Here is a 16325-nt window from a genome sequence, read left to right as displayed (position 1 = left end):
GCCATGATATCTGTGACATAAAGTCTCGAGAAGTGTCGCCCCCTCCCCCCTCCCCCCGCAGGGAGTGATGGTCCATCGAAGGTTAACTTCCACTATTCCCCTTCACCCACCCCCCCTCCCTCCCCGAGATTTTGTCAGGTTTCTCTGAAAATACGTTGGTACCCATCTGTAATCTTAGATGAAAAGAAGTGCTGTGAGAGTGAGGGGTTTAGAATTAAAACACAGCACCCCCGGCTCTCATCGCACATAATCATTGGTAGAGCCCGTCGATCTCCCACAGACGCAAAAGTAACCAATTAAAACAACAAAAAGACCAAAAAAAAAGTGAAAATAGCCATAAACAAAGGCTAAAGCATTAACAATTAGGTGAAAAGAAAATAAAAGAACGAAAGCAATAACAACGAGAACAGATCTGAAGCATTGAATTTTTGAGAACCAGGCGTTTGGCTCGTTGATTCTTCGTCAAAACTATTCACACCTTTCAATTGTGCCATCCAACAACAGCGTCAGCAAGATTCCTGTCACAGCACCGAGAATGGGAAACCGGTCGACAGTTTCTAGTCCTGAGGAAATAGAAATGAATGAATGATTGATTGAACGAATTGAATAAGTTAGCTCTCCGTCCATTCAGTTCTAGTGAATGGGAAAGTAGTGAATTGCAACTTAAATTCAAAACAAAAACAGCTGATAACGTTACCAGGTAAATGAAGTCTTGTCACATTCTCGAAGAGGTTTGAACCGGCCGTCACTCGATTCAGAACCTGAGTTAGCAGCTGGAAACATAAAAGCAAACAATTATTAATGACAGTTTTCAACAACATCGATGGGAGAGGAACATAAGCGAAGAAGGACTTTCTTTGGATAAAAAGTAGCAAGGGGGCTCTTCATAAGAACACGCCTTTATTAGAGGGTCATTTTTTTTGTTTTCTGTTCATGGATACCAATAGCTAATGAGTTACATGTTCGTTCAGTATCCTATGGACTGATTAGTTTTTAGAATGAAGCACAAATTAGTCTAAAATTATCATAGAACTTAACAAAGACGTAGATTGCCCATGAAATATTTTGGATGGGCAGAAATACACACTATCGAGTTCGCACAATCAGCTTTGGTTGTGAAGAGGCTTTGATTTTATGTACCACAGACTGCAGAGGATTAAACCCCACAAGGTCAGTTATTTTTATAGTCTTTGACTCTGTGATACCTGAAAAAGCCGAGCAATGTGCAGCTCAGCGGACTGCCGTTTCCAGTCTGTAAAGACTTCCGGAGCAACTGTTGCAACCATCTCCAACACCTACAGAAAGAAATCGCAGCGTCTTAACTTAAAAATATGCTAAATAATTACTTTAACACTGACTTTTTGGAATAATCAGAAGCTCATTTCATTTCTGTTCCTATAAGAATGAAAAAAAAATTAAAAACCTTGGAATATGTAAGAAGGCGTAGGAGTACAGGGGTGTTTCACTTACCCGCATTAACCCGACAGTCAAATCAAAACACACTGCACAAGTTCGCAGTTGTCGTGAATCCAAAACTGTCTCCATTTGATGAGTGGCTTGTTGGATCTGATTAATCAAGAAAGGGAAGTATTTGAGAAAGTTTTACACAAAAAGAAAATTTCTGAGAGGTGCATCGTATCGTGCCGTTCGTTATATGATCCACACCGGCGGAAATTAACGACTAGGGAATATTGTATGCTATTCATTTCATGTTAACCCCCCTCCCCTCCCCCCCTAACAGTTCTTCCTTCTCCCTTCCCCCCAGCCCCCCCAAAAGAAAAAAACAAGACAGGATCACCAGTTAAGGCTTAACCCTGCATATCTCAATCTGGTGTCTTGTGCAGCCTAAATCTGAGGTATTTTGAAATTGGCCCACCTCTTGCAACATTCCAATAAACTCTGAAAATGACCAGTTCAGCTGATTTAACAGGCCGTTGAGAAATTCGCTTGCCAGTTGGTTGTCTTTGACGCAAAGTTGACCAAACTGCTGCTGGCATTTCTTAGAAGGATGAGGAGCTGAAATAAGTAAAATATTTAAGCAACACGTCAGGTACATTCAAAATTTAATAGGGACCTTACTCAAGTCAAAATGAACACAGCAACGGAGACATGACGAAAAAAAAATAGCAGAACACTAACTCTGCACGTGCGTTGTAAAACTTTGCACATAATTGCTAGCCGCCCTCTAAAAATACATATATGAGGATTGCCCTTGTTGTTAGGATCACTCCCATCTCCTGATATTTGGTTTTCTAAGCTACTTACGGATCAATGTCAGTATCTGAGCAACTGCACTCCTTCCCTTTACTTAGAAATTCGTCAAAATCGTCAATTCCGCCAAGCTGGTTCCACTTTGACGAATTTGACCATAATCCGCTATAATCGTCAAATCTGTTTACATTCACTCGGTTTGGCGAAATTTCGTCAAATCTGCCATTCTCGTTTCTGCGTGCATTTCTAGACATAAGTAGGTAAGTAGGGGATACTGACTTTGACCCTATATATATACTTCCAAATTTCAGGAAAAAGATTCCGAGTACTTACGCTGGAGACTGGCACGTTGCTGACCTGAAAAGAAGAGATAAGAGTGTTCAGCAAATTTCAATTGAGTGTCGAGAGTAGTGTAGGATCGCTTTAGTTTTACTTTACCTTGCTTTGTGATTGGCTAAAAACTTGTGTCACTTTCCCAACCAATCAGATTCGAAACTAAAACCAATTGCGACTTTGACCCTCGCATTTTCCCGCGCTTTTGGCAGTTTCTTTGTTTTCATATGGAGCTCTGATCGGCTTCTTAGGATTCACTATGGTTTTTGTTTATAATTGCGCATCATTGCAATAGCAGGGAAATCGTTACGAACTGTTTATGGGTACCGCAAAGGGTACTGACAAATTTCACTAAATGTAACGGGGAGGCGGGGAGAGGGTGGGGGGAAGGGGTTGCGGTAAATGAGCAACCCTCGCGGTGGGGAACTGGAATGAGTTTCAGGAGATGCGAGAGTCAATCTCGTATGTAGACTTTATCTAAGAATAAGGTTAAATAATGTAGAAACTGGCTGATAATCCTAGCTGTTTATCGCTAAAGAAAGTTATGGTTCGTGAGTTTAGTCTGTAGTTATGTGACAAAATAGCCACCACATGATGTAATTTTACCTCAATAAACAAAAAAGTCAATTATCTGGTGAATAGATTGTGACAGTTCTAGCAGGGTTTACCTTGTTCTGGGAGTCCAAGTGTGATGACATCTGGTGAGCTAGTGTAACGAAAAGCGAATCCACAACCCTGACACGACAAAGAAAGGCGATGGATCACGAGAACACCAAAAAGACAAAGAAAAATAATTCATCGGCAGCGCGCTCACACCTGAGAAATTCACTAACGAGTCTCATCATACATTGAAATCCACACTAATTTTTCTTCGTTTCTCATTTCCTAATTCACATTTTAAATTTCACTCTGATCTTGAAAATGCTCGTTAAAAACTATTCAATTCAAAGCAAAATGTATTACAGCTTTAAGAAACTCCTTCTTGTTTCCTGTTATACAAAACGGGATAAGCTACAAAAAGTTTTTGACGCACTTTCGTTTTTTGCCCTAACTGCAACCAAATTAGAAGCGTACCAAGTTCATTACTAAATGACTCATAACTTCCAGTTTGTATCATATTTTTCTAACCTTCCATATTCGCACCAGAATCCAAGTCGTTTGCACCCACGATCGCTTATCATAAGCAGCCATGAGGGATCGGATAGCCTTTTCCAACCTAAAAATCAAATGGGGTAATTTAGTATCATCAACTGAGTTGATAACGTAAGTTGGCCACCGCAAAGAGTTTCAAAGCTGAGGTTTCGAGCGTTAGCCTTTCATCAATCGCTCTGACCGAGGGCTAACACACGAAACGTCAGCTTTACTATTTACAGTGGCCAATTTACGCTATCAACTCAGTTGATAATACTAAATTACCCTGTTATACTTTCCCACCAACACAGCACCACAGTTTCTTCAGAAAAAAAAAGAAAAAAAAAGTCAAATAAACAAGAGAGAAATTTCCAAGTGTTGGTCTTAAAAGCACTGGATACGCTGTATACTTCATTTGAGCTGGGTTCTACTGCCTATCAAATTCACCGCATTTCGCCTTTTCTTAAAAAAAATTCCTTTATAATTGACTTGGCCAAAGAATATGCATGATGAGGCCATTTGTGAAAATTCATCACAAGCCTATTTGTAACATATTATTACAATTTTTTTCACCATTTCTTTATTATTATTTTTTAATTTTTTTTTTTTACCAACACGAGAAAATCATGTGGATCAAAGTGTTTCGGGAATACTTTCTAACTGAGTTTCATTCATAATGAGCAACTAAAGCGATACCTGAGGGTAAAATTGAAAGTCAAATAAATTCGGTATTTCATGGGATTCGCTTCACTTCGCTCTGTAAACTTGCGCCTGGTTGTAAGCCAATCAGATGCAAATCTAAACCAATCGCGACTTGGCGTTCACGAGCGCCATCTTCGCGCCCCTATGGCGTCTTTTTGCCAGTATTAAGCTTTGACCTTGTTTGTTATCATTTATTGATTAGCCACTCAATATATAATAGTTATACAGGCTTAGCAGTATGGTGGGGCGAGGAGATCTCCTTTTCTAAAGAATAATCACAAAGTGACTCACAGTGTTTCTGGCATGTTCTCCACCGCCTCCAGACTGTCTGGGTAACAAACAAACGCAGCTAAGGCTTGTATGATAATATCCCGTAAATCTAGAGAGACAAAGCAATTAATCATGGCTCATTCGCCCTACGTTACAAGGCTTGCGAGCAGATTGGAGAAGATTCTGTGTGCTAAGACAGACAAGAAGCTAGGATCACGGATTGAAAAAGACAAAAAGGGAACGATTATCAGAGAGACAAACGAAGAACGGATAGCGCCCATGCACGAAGGCAGATGGTTTTCCTGAAAGGGGAGGGGGAGAACCTTGCGATGTGTGTGTGTGTGTGGAGGGAGGGTAGGGGGCATAGATATGCTGTCATTTTGCAGTCATTTTGCAGTCATTTCACACACCTGGATTGATAATTCTTTGGTCGATGAAGTGTGTACACAAAAAGGCCGCCATTTTTTGAAGAGTGTCACTTGACTCTGGGAAATATATAAATATAAAATATGTAATGTCTATCTATAAACAACGCACAACAAGAATCATGCGATTAAAAAAAAATTATGAAAAGATTACATTACATCATATATTATTATCGTGATTATCATCATCATTATTATTATTATTATTATCATCACCACTACTATTATCATTATTATTGTCATCATTACTAGCAAAAGACATTTGGTAAAGTGTGGGGCCACGATAATGTGCCGCTGGATGTTACCAAAATTAAACAAAAACATGAGGCTCTCCCGTTGTTAACTCTTAAACAAGTATATTTCTAATAAAAATACGAATCCTAACTAACAACTGATCGAATGGTACAATTAACCAATAGTACGAGATTACCACAACGGCTCGAGCGAACGTCTGTGGTAGCTACAGAAGTGCCTGATATCTCACGCGCGTACTACTCGCGTTCACAGAGCTCAGCGCTTTAATCGACTGCTCGGGAGAACTGCACCTGTTGCGCGGGCTACAAATCCTTAAGTTAAGAATTTCCTTTGATTAACCATTTTCTACGCAACTTCGATTCAAACACTATAGACTACTGATTTTCCAAAGCAGGAGAAAGAATAAAGAAGTGTTTTAATCAATATTTTTCTTTAAAATGAAAATCTTCGCTTAATCATGGTCTGTTGGAAAACGGGCCATATCATAAGAGCCAATCAGAGATTTACGCGTCCCACAAAATAAAGCTCTGGAACCATCTGTTCAACCATATCAATTTCGGTATTTTTTCGGTATTTTCGTTTTTAAATTGCTCAAATCATTCTCCAGCCAGCAAAGCCAAAGATATAATTAAACGAAAAGTTCTAAAGATTTTAAACTAAATATGACAACGTGGTTCATCAAACGAGTGATATAAGAAAATACAAGGTTTACTGCACTCACTGGTAAGGCGACACTATTCTGACCTGCTACCTAGGCGATTTGATAATTATGCAAATGCTAAAAGATAATTTATGACAAAGACAATTTAAAACTCTTCCATCTGTAAACACTGGACACTTTGAAAAATGAAGTCAATAATCATTGTGGTTGCAGCTCTGTTCCTCTCTTCCCTCTTCATCGTTTCGTACTGGAACTCGAAACAGATTTTACCGACAGTTAGTAAAACGCAAGGTAAGCGTATAAAGCTATCATGACCCATCAAGAAATAGGAACGCTGCTGTAAAAGTCTTGCGAAAGTATTCTGAACACTTTTAGCGATATAACATTGAGTCAAACTGTATCAAATAGGTGCAAATTTCGCCATCGACGATCTTTAAGTCAAATGTTTTCCGATGTTCTGTATAAGAATGGTTCTCTCGCGAACATTGATTCTCACAAGGAACAGTATCAAATGAGTGCAAATTTCGTCATTAATGATGCTTGAAGTCAAATGTTTCCCGATGTTCTGCATACGAACTGTTCTCTCACGAAGTAACGAAAACAAGAAAAACTGTATAGCTTGAAATTTCATCATAAAGTTCTGGTTCTAACGATGAAAAACTTTCTCTCAAAAGAAAAACAAATATGAGGCAATCGTAAAGTGGATGTTTATCTTCAAGGGCAAACAAAGGGTTTAAATGAGAAATCAGTTAAAAAGCATCGGCGAAGAGAGTGATTTAAAACAAAAAGGTGTTAAAATGTAATATTCAGTTCTGTCCGTCTCCCGTTGGTCTCTCCGACGTTGAAAATCTACAGCTTTTGAAATCTGAAAATTATTGTATGCGTACCAATCCAAATATGACTGCAAGGCAGATTTTAAAATCTTTTCTCTCATTCTTTTTAATTTGTGTGCTTTTATCAGTTCATTTTATTATTTTACTTTTTCGCAATAAAGCAAAACTGCAATTCTGACTAATTCTATGCGTTTGCTTTCTGAACTACCTCCCCTCTCCTACGTTCTCTTTCACTAACCTCCCTCCCTCCACTAAAATGTTTCCTTAGCCGGATGTCTCAATGAAAACTTAGAAAGAAATTACAAGATTTCGATTAGGTTAAGTTGAAGGTGACACAATCAACAACTCAACAGAATTATGGTTCCACTTGTAAAATGATTTATGTTCAAGTAAATCGTTTTTCCCGGATATAGTTTGATTGACTTCATATAATCGACTTCTTTTCTCCTACAAATTACATGTATCAAACAATGTTATTCCCCTTATCATCCGTTATATTTGCTGAGGAAGGGAAAGTTGCAGGTAATTTACCTATTTTTTGTTATCGTGTTCGTTCCTAAAATGCTTGCTTGATACTTTAAAACCGCGTTTATCACGTCGCCCGTCCAAATGCCAGTTGGAGAAGCCAAATGCAAAACTTTACAGAAAGTCGTTTCAAATGAAGAACATGTTCAGAACTAATTGATTATAATTTATGACTTTAAAAAGTACGATCGCTTTGTCTTCTGATAATTTATGATGTTTTTTCCTCAATTTGGTCCTAATTAAGTTCGGACATTTTTTTTTCTAAAAGATCAGAGTAAATTGTGTTTACTAAATAAACTGCGGTGTTTTTCTAAGGATTTCCAGCTCTGAGAAAAACCGTAACTACACACGTGTAAAATAACGATAATTTTTTTTACATACGTTTGATACCGCCAATCAGCTGCTGACACGTCACTTGCCTTTCGCGCCACTCTATCAGGTTGATTGTAAGTAAAGCCCTAAGGTATTTATATTATGAACAAAATAACAAATTGTTGCTTGTATGAAATTTCTCTTGCAGGTCGTGTTCAACTCGATAACTCACTCAAAGAGGAATTGCATACTTAGGCACGCGCATGTATTGTTCTTCATTTAATCCTCTACAGTTCTAATGGAAAATGTACGTCCTCCCTCCAACGTGTTCCTATTAAGCATTGCCATGAAGGGGTGGGGAGGGAGGGAGGGGGAGGGGAGGTGGTTCTGCCAACAAGTTGTGATCTTCTGCTCTCACTTAGGTAACAAATAATTAAAGGCGTTTAAACAAGGACAATGACCCTGGGGCAATAACCAATTCTGTTGAATGTATTTTCAGAGCTCTACTCACAAAAAGAATCAAATTCCCAGGCGGCGAAGGTGAGCTTTAACGACCGACATCTTTAAATATCTATATAATCTTGTGACTCTCAATAATTATGAGATGGATAATCATATCAACAAAACAAATAAACTCCATGTTGTGGTGGGTCTGTTCAGAAATACATCACAGAAGACATTGAAATGTGGTAAGGCACTTTTTCGTTCTAATCATAACCATTACAATTTCCTCAAATGTGATTGGTGCACTAGCTGCTTTATTTTTCACTAATCATTCTGTAGAGTTGTAGTCGGATAGTGTAATCGGACAGTTGGCTGTAATCGAACACCTGTAGTCGGACAGTTGAAGCAGCCAATCATACTTAGTCCTTTCAGTCTAATCCATCAATCACAGAATTGATCACAATAACCATAGCAACAACCACTTATCCTAAAAAAGTTGCGAAATGACCAAATTTGAGGAATGTTTTACTTAGACATTGTCTCTGCTGCACATATTTGTCCTAAACGTATTTTTTGTTTTCGGAAATTGTAACAGTTATGATTAATTGGTAACAGGACTTTGTGTCGTCCAGTTCTGTCTGTAATCATACTTGTGATTTACAAATCAGACTTCCGCTTCGCGGTCGCCCGATTTTGTCAATCACTCATATGATTACAGACCGAATTGGACTCCACTCGGTCCTATTACCATTATTAATAACGTTTTGACTGCACAGACACACGGCAACCTTGAGTCTATTTGTTCACTGGTTTTTGGAGCATACCTCTCAATTAAAGAACTACAAATTGAGCTTAAGATTCCTTTTTAATATCTTTCTTTTTGTTTTTATCATAACAAATCTCATCTTCATTTCTAAATCATTTTGATTTCTTGTTCTGAACACAAAAAGGCAAAAACCAAGCCCCAACGTTCAACTGCAGAAGAGAGACAACAAGCCCGAAAGCAACATCTAAAAGATTATTGCAGCAAACATTCGTTTAAAACCAATCCAAGCCCCAAGGAAATCCACATTGCCGTCGATGATGAGCTGAAGTTCCTTTATTGCATAGTCCCAAAGGTCGCATCATCGACGTGGAAGACAGTTTTTGCTGCCACACGCAAACTTCGAAGACAAATCAGCCGTTGGCAAATGTGGAAACTGCTCGCTGAATACAGCGAAGAAGAAATAACTCTGCGCCTGAACACATACTTTAAGTTTATTTTCGTGCGGGAGCCATTGCAACGCTTGCTTTCAGCATACAAAAATAAGTTTATACAATTACCAGGGTATTCCGCAAAAATTCGTCAAGTCATAATCCAAGATCTTCGGCCGCACGATTTTGATCCAAATGGGGAAAATTACATTAGTTTTGCGGAATTTATTCAGTATTTTTCCAATAATATATCGCGAAATCAACACTGGCGCCAATTTGAGGATCTTTGCCATCCTTGCGTCATCGACTATGATTTCATTGGTCACTTAGAGACATTGGAAGACGATGCTCCTCTTTTGCTAAAAAAGGCGGGAATTGACGACCGCGCCACTTTCCCGCCAATTCACAAAGCAACAGGTGAATCAGAAGTGTTGAAGTACTATTCCCAAATCCCGCATTCGTACATCAGTAAGCTAGGAGAACTATACCGCAGTGACTTTGAGATGTTTGGTTATGAATATCTCGGACCAATAAAATCTTATCTGAATCAGTCTACCCAAGGCGTGAAGACGAAAGGGAACGTATAGCAAAGTATATCTGCTCACAGGCATCCCAAGCTCACGTCTCGAGAAAACGCAAGCGATTAATTCATGAAAGCGTTACGCGTTGTGTGACGCAGTGTTAAGTGAAGCGAGGAACCGTTGAAAATCTGACCGCGTGAGATAAAAAACTTACTAACTGCTTTTTTTATTTATTTCACGTGTACAATGTTCATATTTCGAAATATTTATCGTTGTAAATCGACCATATTTCGTTTGCCATACTATTTTTAATTATAACGCGTAACTTAACGCCGCGTCACACAACGCGAAACGCTTTCATGAATTAATCGTATGCTTTTTCTCGACACGAGAGCTTGTGATGCCTGTGATCCGCTGAGCCACTCCACGTGCATCCTTTTTTGAAGCAATCAACTATTCTTAAAAATCTCCTAGCATCCTATCACAAATACTGCACTCTGAGTTGCTACGATACTCACTCTCTCTACCACAACAGAAAATGAGTAAAGTGAACGGCCTAACAATGTGACGGCAGATGTGAACAAAATAAAATAAAAACATTTGCTTGTCTCGTTGTTAATAGCTCATTTCCGAGTTCTCACGGGTCAGAAGTCTCGTGCCGAAATAAGAGCACAAGAACGAGGGTAAACGCGACGTCGCTCTCGAGGACACGAAAAATATAAAACCAAGGTAAAGAAATATGGATGCTTTGAGGGTAAAAAGAAAACTGAGCAAAATTTGTCTCGAAATTCAACATGGGCGAGTTCAAATTATATGCGAGAGAGAGGCATTCAGATCACTTTCAAAGGACGGAGAAAAGCAGAACTGCTTGATATATCCTAAAAGGCAGCATTAATAAAGCAAAGAAAACTAGGCGATTCTGCCGGAGACCATCATATAAAAGCTGTAGAAAATTATCACTACCTAACTAACATGCAGTAAAACGGCCTGATTTTCTATAACAGTTTCTTTCAATTTTCTTTCTTTCTTTTGTTTAGTTTTTCCTCTTCTTTTAATTAAGGATTTAAAAATTCAATAGCTCTCATTTTGTTTTCAAAAATAATTAGCAATCTATTATTTCTTTTCGTCAAGAACATGATAAAACAGCTAATTACCAAAACGTTTCGATGACAACCGTGATGCATCTAAAACATGACAGAAGTAATTAACAAACACTACTTTAGATTGAGACGTCAAGACGGCCGTAAACACACAAATAATTGACTGAAATATTTTGTAATCACGGGAAAAACATAGATTTGGCTCAACATCAAAGGAAAATTAACGTACTTTCGTCCAAATTTGTATCGGGTTTTGCGTGTAAAAATTACTTAAATGATCATTTGTTGACAAAATCAAAAGTCACCGAATCGTATTTCCGAATTTCCCTACAAAGAAAATTGTCAGAGTCTGCTAGAGTATATATGCGTTTGCGATTCACGGAGTCCCGATATGTTCGTATGCGCTGTAAACCATTACGTACATAATTTTACGCGTATTAAAGCCACCTGCCTGTTTTGTTTAGAATTAAATCGGGATAATTTTTAAAAAATAACTAAATAAACAAAAAATGAACAAAACTGGGCACAACGAATTTTTATCGGCCAGTAGAAAAAATCAAACAAGCAAAACAATTACCTTTGCAGGCGCGCTGTAATGTTCGCAATAGCAGAAAAGACGCCTGATAAGATTAAGGCTGTTACAGGATTCGAACCCATACCTCCTCCCAAACACAGGCGCAACCACCGACCGACCGAGCTATGAAGCTACTCGTTGGGAACGACACACACTTGAGACGGTTCCTCTCTACCGTAGAGAAATCTGATTACGAATTTTTTTTTCTTTTTTGTAACTGTTATACTATTCTAAATTCAAAAAAATTATATTGAATTAATCAAATAAAAGTGAGAAACGATTCGATAGACACTAGTGTAAACCATTTTGAGTTGATGGCTTTTACGGATAACAGTTAAAATGTTGGTCATTTTACGGCTAACGGGTAATATCTTTGAATTGCTGAAACCAGAACTTTTTTATGCTTAACCTTTTTTACGACTATCGGGTAAAAATTTGTCAATATTTACGCCTAACGCTTAAAATTTTTCGGCTATTTTACGGCTAACGGATAATATTTTTGAATTGCCGTCACCAAACCGTTTTTTAACGGTTAACTTTTTTTAAGACGAACGGTTAAAATTTGTCAATTTTTACGCCTAACGGCGGAATGTTTTGGCCGTTTACGACCATCGGTTAACCGCATTGAGACCATCCTAGAAGTGTCACAGTAAGCACTATGGAAATTGTATAATCACATTTGAACAAAAGCTACAAAAAGCCGAAAAAAAAGAAGAAATCCCTGAAGTTAATATGCCAGATGAACATAACAATAGCCTTGATTAACAAAAAAGAAATCACAAGGTGTTTCGCCTTTTCAGAACCTTGATCTCACCTAACTGTGAACGACCAAATCGTGCTAAGCATCGATCAAAAAGGTTTTGATCCTCGACCTTAGTGGTTAGTCAAGATGTCGCTGCACAAAGCTGTTTGGGTGACATTATGTTTGTTAATGCTCCTCATTTTATCTTCGTTGTGTTATTTTGGAACTTGGAAGATTACTATCGGTGGACTTGCAGATGATTTCGGTAAGACTCCTTTCTTAATTGGTAACTAGTAACACTTCCTCGACAAAAATGGTAACCACAATTTCTTCGTGAACTGTATAAGTCATGCTTAAACGCAATGGAAAAAGAGTTACAACTTTACTAGCAAAGGTATATAATCCGTATCTCTGCTCAACTATATCAGTGTAATTAATTCTTTGCCACAACCCATCAATCAAGGTGAGTCCTTGAAAATTTTTAAGCATCGAGTTAAAAACTACAAGTTTTCGTAACTTCCATTTTTTTAAAAATTTTTTTTCACTTGGAACTCATATAATTTTAGGAATAAATTTGTAGTTTTTATATCTAATATGTAATCTTTACGACAGTATTGTGAGTTTCAACTTTAGGGCCCTTCTAGATACCAGACTCGAGGCTGAATGGGCTACTCTAAAGCAAAGTTTATCATTCTATCTTTGTATTTATCTGTGTATCTATTTTTTTCCTTAAAATATCACCTCTGAACCACGCATTAAGGTCACAACAATAAAGGAAATGATCATAAAACTAAACAAGCTCTTGATTGCTACACAAATTCTTCTTGTCGACACCTTAGGAAACGTACAGAACAGTATGGAGAATATGCATACTGATATTAGGATGTACAGAGTTAACCGAGCTGCATACAACATTACATAGTGTCAGAAGCGGTCTAAAAAGACAATGCCCATGGACATAAAAAATGATTTGTCATAAAGAATTTCCTTTTATTACATTTTATCGTTATTTTCCTCTTAGATATGAGTATATCATCGCATGGGTTTTGACACAGGAAACTTAAAAGCGGGATTCCGCTTAGTGAACTCATGGCTGTTTAAAGACATAATCTGATTTTTTTGCTGTGAAATATTACCATTCATCGATACTTAACCGATTCAAAAACTGAACTTCAAAAGTATAAATTAAGCAAAGAAAAGATAATATTTTCGGGCTTTAACTCCATACGAACACAATAAGCAACTGTGAGTTGTTAAGTTGTCAAGGAAATAAAACACAAACCGCAAACATGTTCGTTCTAATTCACAAAAGCACTGTCATACGCGTGATATCAACCGGTTTGATATAGAGGTCAGAAACGCCGCTCTTCACAATTAAAACCTTTCTCAGTTCCGACTTCGCGAGAAATACTCCATGTATCTGGCAAAAGGAGAAATTCTTGAGACAACATTTAAAATTCCAAATTTAGTTTGGAGTGTATATGCTCTGGGACACCACATTAACATTTCGTAAGGAAAAAGACAGCTACTGATTGTACCAACAAAGTGTTAAGTGACGATTAGTTTATTTGTGACAAGTTTTCTATATTCATGTTAGAAGAGTTTGCTCAAGATATCTGGTCCCTGAAAGCTACTCTATATTAGAACAGAACGTCAAAGTAAAAAATCATGAATAATAATAATAATAATAATAATAATAACAATATCGAGAAAGGTGTCGAAACCTCTTGACTTCCTCCTTCAAAAATGGTGTTTGCACAAAAATCCACTGACTAAACTTATCTTTGCCCATTATAGAAATTTTGCAAAGACAGGCCACAAGAAAGAAACATTTAAATAACTTTTGTCAAACACATTCATACAAGATCCCAGTTGCTGATGACTTAAAGTTTATCCTAGTAGACGATAGAAACAAGTTTATGTACTGCACGATTCCAAAGGTTGGTACTACAACATGGAAAAACGTGTTCGGTAATCTTCGACGCTTGAAAGAAAACTCCTTTGAAAACATTCACCAATGGGACCTCTGGCATCGATTGAGTGCGTACTCGGAGAAAGGAAGGCGAAAGAGAATTAACACTTATTTTAAATTCGTCTTCGTTCGCGAACCTTTTATTCGCTTGATCTCTGCCTTTAAAGACAAATTTCTTGGTCTGGACAAATGGTACACGAGCAGGGAAGCTCGTGAAGGCATTACAAAAGCTTATCGACCGCAAGATTTTGACCCAAATGGAGACAACAACGTCACCTTTGCAGAATTCGTTCAATATTTTTCCAATAATGTTTCGCGCAATGCACACTGGCGAGAATACGAAAAATTGTGCCATCCGTGTTTTATCAACTACGACTTCATTGGTCATTTAGAAACTATGCAAGAGGACGCTCCCCTTGCCTTAAAATTGGCGGGAATTGACTCCCGCGTCACTTTTCCGCCAATTCACGAATCAACCTATAACTGTGAGGTGCTGGAGTATTTTTCCAAGGTCCCCCCAGAATACATCACGCGATTAGGCGAAGTGTATCGCAGAGACTTTGATATGTTTGGGTATGATTATCTAAGTCACGTGCGACCGCTTCTAATTGGTAACGAAAACAGATCGAGCACTCAATCGTAGAGTAACTTGACGTATGGTGATACATCCTTCTATAAAATAATACTTTGGCATGAGTCAGTTTTATGCTCAGCGGAAACAAGCTAGGAGCGCACGCGCACGCGTTCTCTGCGCTCTCTTGTCAGTCTACTTTCCCGGGAGCCTGGGACTGATTAACATACCAAAACAGTTTACCTGGAATGTCACTGAAGCACGTTGTAGGATGGAAGTAATGCCTGAGCCCGTGAAACGCATTGATAGCGGCTTCCATGTAAAACTCAGGTGTAAACTCAAAGAGGTTTTCCTTTATAGTACCACGCTCCACAGATGACATAATGCAATTCAGCATCCAGTGTACATCGTTCTGCTTCTCCTAGGAAATAAACAGTTACTATATCATTAGAATGTATTAAAGAATTAGCTATTATATATTTTTTTGGTTTTCAATCTGATCTAATCTGCGCATAACCCAGCCCAAAATAATGTTAAAACAGAAGACATTGACAAAAGGGATCAAAATCAGGATTATCATCACTCTATCGGCATTGTAATTCGTTTTGCAGGGTTAAATGGATACTTTGGCGGATAAAAATGTATTTTAGCCTACTCGTCCACCCGCCTGATGTTGAGACTGTTTTGTTGTCACTTTTTTTTCTGTTTTTATTTTTTAATGCCCTCCAAGGCGATAATAACAATAATAATACAATTAATGACCTTGGGCATAGCATTGTTGTGGGCCCTTCCCAGAGTTCACCCCAACCTTTACCCAACGGCTTGGGCTAAAATGACTCTGAGTCGCGCCCAATTCTACAGTTTATTGTAGTAGAAGGTGGGAGGTTGGTGAAAAGGGGAGAGATTTACCCCACAGATACAAGCAAAAACGATGTTTTGTTTGTACATGCTACTGAAAGGGTCCCAATTCTTCATTTCCTAGAGGAAGTTGATGCTAAATTTTTATGGTTCCATGTCATTATCCGTCCAACTGCGCACCTACCCCTCCCCTCACCTAAAAGTAACGTTTAATATCGGATTAGGGGTGGAGTAGGTGCGAATTTGCTCAGATACTGGCACTAATCTGTTTTTATATCGCATCTCCCACCATGCTACAGGAGAATGACCTCTTGGTCTATTTTTTTTTCTTTCATTACTATGGACCCAAACAAACCTTGGTGAAAATAAGAGTGGAAACCCAAGCCATGTGTCTTGCGCAGTGGGTGGTTTCTTGAAGGAAGACTGTCTTCGATCTTTCCAGTTCTGCTAGCACGTCAGTTCTCTTAAAAGAGTACAACAACAAGCTTCCGTTACACCTTAAAACGAACTTATTTAGCCAAATGACGGGAAAATATAGTGCACGAGCACTGGGCTGGGTAAGCGTGGTAAGAGCTTCTTAGAAAAAAATAACTGGGTACGAAACGCAACTAGCTTGGATCAAGGGAACTTTCGCTTATTTCGCTTTTGTTTTTTAATGTAAATGCACTCTCGGTTTTTTAAGTCAAGATCG

The 16325-nt window shown here is 38.2% G+C and overlaps 3 protein-coding genes across 3 annotated transcripts in view; 2 read left to right on the top strand and 1 right to left on the bottom strand.

Moving 5' to 3' along the window:
• Positions 1 to 16325, bottom strand: part of LOC131783523 (E3 ubiquitin-protein ligase RNF123) — a 29679-nt gene that overhangs the window by 1621 nt on the left and 11733 nt on the right. The window contains exons 23-34 of the mRNA XM_059100288.2: positions 15990 to 16097; positions 15020 to 15197; positions 5058 to 5132; positions 4669 to 4756; positions 3673 to 3760; positions 3213 to 3279; positions 2545 to 2568; positions 1877 to 2016; positions 1471 to 1566; positions 1206 to 1295; positions 698 to 773; positions 479 to 563 (exon numbers count right to left, since the gene is read on the bottom strand). Of these exons, the coding sequence (XP_058956271.2) occupies positions 479 to 563; positions 698 to 773; positions 1206 to 1295; positions 1471 to 1566; positions 1877 to 2016; positions 2545 to 2568; positions 3213 to 3279; positions 3673 to 3760; positions 4669 to 4756; positions 5058 to 5132; positions 15020 to 15197; positions 15990 to 16097 (1115 nt within the window). The remainder of the gene's footprint in view (positions 1 to 478; positions 564 to 697; positions 774 to 1205; positions 1296 to 1470; positions 1567 to 1876; positions 2017 to 2544; positions 2569 to 3212; positions 3280 to 3672; positions 3761 to 4668; positions 4757 to 5057; positions 5133 to 15019; positions 15198 to 15989; positions 16098 to 16325) is intronic.
• LOC136284424 (carbohydrate sulfotransferase 14-like) lies at positions 6152 to 9883 on the top strand. The gene is made up of 3 exons (XM_066174763.1): positions 6152 to 6279; positions 8158 to 8198; positions 9053 to 9883. Exons 1-3 carry the CDS (start codon positions 6174 to 6176, stop codon positions 9881 to 9883), a joined length of 978 nt encoding a protein of 325 aa, XP_066030860.1. The 5' UTR covers positions 6152 to 6173.
• Positions 14045 to 14848, top strand: LOC136284423 (carbohydrate sulfotransferase 10-like). Its single transcript, XM_066174761.1, has one exon. The coding sequence runs from the start codon at positions 14153 to 14155 to the stop codon at positions 14846 to 14848; it is 696 nt and encodes a 231-aa protein (XP_066030858.1). The 5' UTR covers positions 14045 to 14152.

Source organism: Pocillopora verrucosa, chromosome 11 (assembly GCF_036669915.1).
Source record: "Pocillopora verrucosa isolate sample1 chromosome 11, ASM3666991v2, whole genome shotgun sequence".
NCBI classification, from domain to species: Eukaryota; Metazoa; Cnidaria; class Anthozoa; order Scleractinia; family Pocilloporidae; genus Pocillopora; species Pocillopora verrucosa.
This window is presented reverse-complemented; position numbering and strand designations above follow the sequence as displayed.